Raw genomic sequence first — 5,299 nt, forward strand, 5'->3', positions numbered from 1 at the left:
TACTCCTTGGAGGCAAGGATTCTGGGGCTTCATCTGACATACTTTGGACATGTTGCCAGGAGGGATGGGTCCTTGGAGAGGGACATCATGCTTGGGAGAGTGGAGGGACGGTGCAGGAGGGGGAATACCCTCTATGAGATGGATTGATTCGGTGACTGGGGTAATCGGGATGGGTGTGTCAGAGGCAGTGTGGTTGGCGCAGGATAGTGCAGGGTTTAGGGCTGTTGTGCATAGGGTCGCTATGAGTCGCAAATGACTCGATGGCACATAACAACAACAACAACAACAACCAAAATGTCCATCAACAAACCAATGGATTGTGGAAAGATAGTACATTCACACAGTGGAATTGTATGCAGCATCAGGAGCAAAGATGTCATAAAATACTGTATAACATGAGAGAGTATAGAGAACATTATGCTGAGTGTAAAAAAACCCAGTCTCAAAAGGATCACTACTTCCTAGGACCATTGATGTGAAAATATATGAATAACTGGGCAAGATATGTATAAATGCTTAAAAAGAGACAGGGAGGAGGGTGGAAATCACTAGGATAGCAGAGGTTAGTGGGCAGATGGAAGAGTGAAGGAATAGAAAAGATTGACTACAACTTTAAAAGATGGAGTGATAATAGGCATAAATAAATAATCATTATACAAATGACAGTGTATATGAATGATTGCATAAAACACAGTGTACAAGCATGAAACACAGTGTATGTGAATTATATAGAAACAAATAATGTTAAAAAAGCAACAAAAATTATTTTTAAAAAGAGGTAAAATAACAAGAGCATAAATACAAATGCAATACTTAAACACAGGGCACTTAGGGGTCTATAAATGTAATTAGTAGGATATTATTGATTTTTAGTATAGTTATTGTTATTATGGGTCATAATAACATGAAATCTTTGAAAGAAAGTTTTATTAAGGTGGAGAGTACTTTTTTAAAAAAACAAGCAGTTAATATGTTTTATGAATTAGTCAATCAAGTTTAAAAAGTTTTTTGTCAATTTTCATGGTAAAATATCTCTTAAAAGTATATCAGCTATTCATTTGTATATTTTGGCACAATATTACACATATTTATAATACTCAGAGTAAAATTTCCATACAAGTACATGGAAACTTATAATAAAAAAAAGTAAAATGTTAAATACCTGAAAAGCTGTCTTCATTGATAGCCTGCAGATTGTTTTCATTGATTTTAAGTTCTTCCAGTGTAGATGGCAATTCTGAAGGAATCTGTGTCAAATTGTTTCCATCGATATTCAGATGCAGTAAGTTCTTTAGATGCTTAAAAAAGCAAATTTCAGTTACTCTTCTATCTGGTCCCACATCTACATGCATGTGATTTATTGAATTATAAAAACTACAGAAGGAGAGAACTTTCAGAGAAAAATGTGTAGTGAGCTAAGCACAGCCTATACTGATGCACGCAGGCTTAGACAGTATTGTTGGAGGGACACGTTGGTCTCTGCATGCCCTGTGAGGCACATGGATCAGAAATGAACCATGTTTGGTGACTTTTTTTCACATAACCCACATTGTACAGTAGTTTTAGGAAGCTATACTAGCTACTGGATTGGTTGTACTTTGCTAGATCTCAGGTTTTAGATTGTTTACCTCAGCAACAGGTATGTTGTTTTGTGTCATGGAGTTGGAACTGACCCATAGCTGACTCTCCATCAGGTTTTCAAAGGCAGTAAATTGCTCAGGAGGAAATTGTCCATCCTTCTCCTGTGAAGCACCTGGTGGATTCAAACTGTGTACCTTTGGGATTGCGGCACAGCTTCTTACCACTAGGCCACCAGAACTGCCTTAATAGCAATAGACATAGCATTGACTAAGTCATTCATGATCTGGAATCAATGCTAACAATTAAGATGATCATTTTAATCCTGTAAGTGTACTTGTAAATCCTTTCCCTGTCTATACTACATTTTGCACACAGTGATGATATACATAAGGAATACCATCATGGAACTGAGTAGAAGCCTCACAGAGCATTTGGCTTTTTAAATGGCTTGCATGTATGTACACTTATTTACACATGTAAGTTTCTTCTCTCTTCGGCCTTCATTTCTCTGATAGGTCTTTTAGTGCTTGTTTTTAGTCAAATTGATTTCTTTCCAAGATTTTTTTTTTTTTAATTTTGTGTGCGTGTACCGTCAAATCAGATCTGACTGGTACAGGAGGATATTGCACCTCCTTCTCCGGCAGAGCATCTGGTGGATTTGAACCGTGTTCCTCTGGGATTGCTGTGCAGCTTCTTGCCACTAGGCCACCAGAGCTCCCCTCTTTCCAAGATTTTGTCTCTATTGTTTCCTGTTCTCTCCTCTCCCCTCTCATTTCCCTGACCTAGTGTTCCTCTGTCAGTTTTTATCTGAAATCCATTCAGTGATCCCATAGCCCTCCTCTCAAAGTAGTCTGCATCACTTTTGTCGCTGATGCTGTTGTTAGTCCATAGGAAAACTACTGGAAATAATGTATAACCACAAGCTATATTCAAGATAAAACTCCATTTTACTGTTTAGGGTATAGTAGACAGGAAACTTTCTTCATGTAGGAGAAAATGACCAGCTATTGATATTTCACTTTTTCTCCCCTAGCCCATATCAAATCGGAACTAGTGCAAGTTGTACAGGAAACAAGTTACATACATTGTTATTTGCAAATCAAATAATGTTTTTACCTTGAATGCTTTGGGGCCTATGCCTGAAGAGGTAATGCTATTTTTGCTCAAATCAAGGCTTTCCAAATTAGGTAATCCATTAAATGCTTCATCTGGGATGGAAGTGATGGAATTCCCTATGAGAAGCAGCAGTTTGTGACATAGGTGCACATATATACATACATCTTTGTACATAGATATTTGGAAGAGAAAGAATATTTAGAACAAGAGCGTGCTTGATATAAACAAATACATGTTTAGAAAAACAAGAAAGCTGTGACTCGGTTGTTTCACATACTCAAAATGTTCTAAGACCTGTGTGTTCTGGTGTAAATAAAGCTTTGTGCTTAAAACTACCAGAATGTGGTCTGTGTGATGATTCAATTTGCATTACACATTGTACAGCAAAGATGTCTTCCTGAAAGGTGTTTAGCTTTTGTTTTGACTGGGCTTTATATTTCCCCACTGACAGTTTTTAGACTCTGGACAGAAACATGACATTATTTTAATCCATGAAATAGCCAGCATATTCATATTCTCTGAGCCTTGGCTACCTTTTCTAAGTACAATACCTGGGCTGCTAATCTCTTCATTTCCCTTGTCATCTGTTGTTATGCCTCTCTGATTTTTGTCTTTGATTCTATATTAAGTTTATTCTAAAAAAATCCTGTTTGCTTTCATTTTAAAATGTGTGTGTGTGTGTGTGTGCATGCACACACACACACACACACACACACACACTTTACTTTTAACTAACAATAGTTGTTGATTATTTTAAATTAAAAAAATTCACCTACTAGAAGTATCAATACTATAAAAACCAAAAATGATGATCTTGTAAAGCCAAGATATGATAATGTGGCCAAACCATAGATCTTTCATAAGACTTTGTTGTTTCAGTTATTAGGTGCTGTCAAATCAGCTCTGATTAATAACAACGCTGTGAATGACAGATCTGAACCTTGCTCTATCCATACCATCCTCCTGCTCTCTGCCATGCTAGAACCCAGTGTTCCAATCACTGAGTGAATCCATCTTGTTGAGGTTCTTCCTCTTTCTCTGATACTCCACCTTTCCCAATATGATGTCTTTTTCTAAGGACTGGTCCCTGTTGACAGCATGCCCAAAGTATGTCGAAGTGAGAGGAAGTTTCATCATCCCTACCTTTTACGAGCACCTGCGTGGGATATTCAGTATTCTTTGCCAGTACCACAATTCTAAGGCATCTGTTCTTCTGTCAACCTTCATTATTGAACTTTCACATGCATGGGAAGGTTGGATATATCATGGTTTGGATCAGGCATACTACAATCTTCAAACTGACCTAGTTACTTTGGAAAGATCCTTGATGACAAATTTTCCAAGTGCAGCATGCCTTTGATTTCTTGACTGTTGCATTCATTGGTGTTGATTGTGGATCCGGGTAAAATAAAATGATTGACAACTTCAGTCTTTTTTATATCATGATGTTTCCTATGGTCCAGTGGTAAGAATTTGTTTTCTTGATGTTGAGATATAATCCATGTGGGAGGCTGTGTCTTTAATCTTCTGCGTAAGACTTTAAACTTCAGAAATAAAATTTTCCTTAAACCTACGGCATCTGGCACACAGCTAAAGAGAGAAGAGCCTTATTAAAGCTGAAGGGTCACTAAGCATGAGACCTCATATGAAGAAAGGGTTTTGAAGTTGCAGTCAATTTGATTCTAGGACTGTATGCATTTCCCAAAACTCATTGAGCTATGCATTAAAAATTAATTTTACTCAGTAAATTATACTTTCATATAACAGACTTAAAAAACAAAAAGGTCAATAGAAAATTGAAGATTTTATTTGAAGGAATTTTCTTTATACCTCATCATTCTCCATGTAGATGAGTTGTGAAAAGACATTAAGGACATCATCCATAAAGAAAGGGAAAAAGTCATTAAAAAGAAGAAAAGAAAGAAAATACCTAAATGGACGTCAGTAGATAATCTGAAACTTGCACTAGGATGTAAAGAAGCCAAAACTAGGAAGAAATGCTGAAATAAGAGAGCTGACAAGTAGATTCCAAAAGACAGGCAGCTCAACAAAACATCAGGGAGTATCTCCATGTCTATTCAATCTGTGTGCTGAGTAAATAATTTGAGAAGCTAGTCTATATGAAGAAGAAGGTGGCATCAGGACTGGAGGAATACTCAACAACAATCTGGTATTTTGCAAATGACAGAACTTTACTTGCAGAAAGTAAAGAAGAATTGAAGCATTTACTGAAGAAAATCAAAGACTATAGTCTTCAATATGGAATACAGTTCAACATCAAGAAAACAAAAATCTCACATTGAACTGATAATATCATTATAGATGTCATTGTCAATGATTTCATTTGACTTGGATCCACAATCAGCAATCAGGTTATTACAGCAGTCAAGAAATTAAAAGACGTGAAGGATTGGCCACCCACTTCTGAAACAGCAGGCCTCTGAAAACCCTATGCACAACAGAACACACGCAGACTAACAGAAAGGGCAACCTAGGTAGAACTATCAAGTGTGGAAATACAAAGGAGGAGAAACAGTTGTAAGCAGACCCTAGTGATTGGAACATGGAATGTGAGAGCCATGAATGTAGGAAAATTCGAAAT

The 5,299-nt window shown here is 36.9% G+C and overlaps 2 protein-coding genes across 2 annotated transcripts in view; one reads left to right on the forward strand and one right to left on the reverse strand.

The window, feature by feature from the left end:
- The window catches only part of CENPP (centromere protein P), a 565,831-nt gene that overhangs the window by 391,461 nt on the left and 169,071 nt on the right, over window positions 1-5,299 (forward strand). The window lies entirely within an intron of this gene.
- ECM2 (extracellular matrix protein 2, female organ and adipocyte specific) overlaps window positions 1-5,299 on the reverse strand; it is an 83,418-nt gene that overhangs the window by 63,109 nt on the left and 15,010 nt on the right. The window contains exons 4-5 of the mRNA XM_006900726.1: window positions 2,698-2,813; window positions 1,163-1,298 (exon numbers count right to left, since the gene is read on the reverse strand). Coding sequence (XP_006900788.1) covers window positions 1,163-1,298; window positions 2,698-2,813 — 252 coding nt within the window. The remainder of the gene's footprint in view (window positions 1-1,162; window positions 1,299-2,697; window positions 2,814-5,299) is intronic.

This window comes from Elephantulus edwardii, unplaced genomic scaffold, assembly GCF_000299155.1.
Source record: "Elephantulus edwardii isolate Elephantulus edwardi_28Jun2011 unplaced genomic scaffold, EleEdw1.0 scaffold00292, whole genome shotgun sequence".
Taxonomy (NCBI): Eukaryota; Metazoa; Chordata; class Mammalia; order Macroscelidea; family Macroscelididae; genus Elephantulus; species Elephantulus edwardii.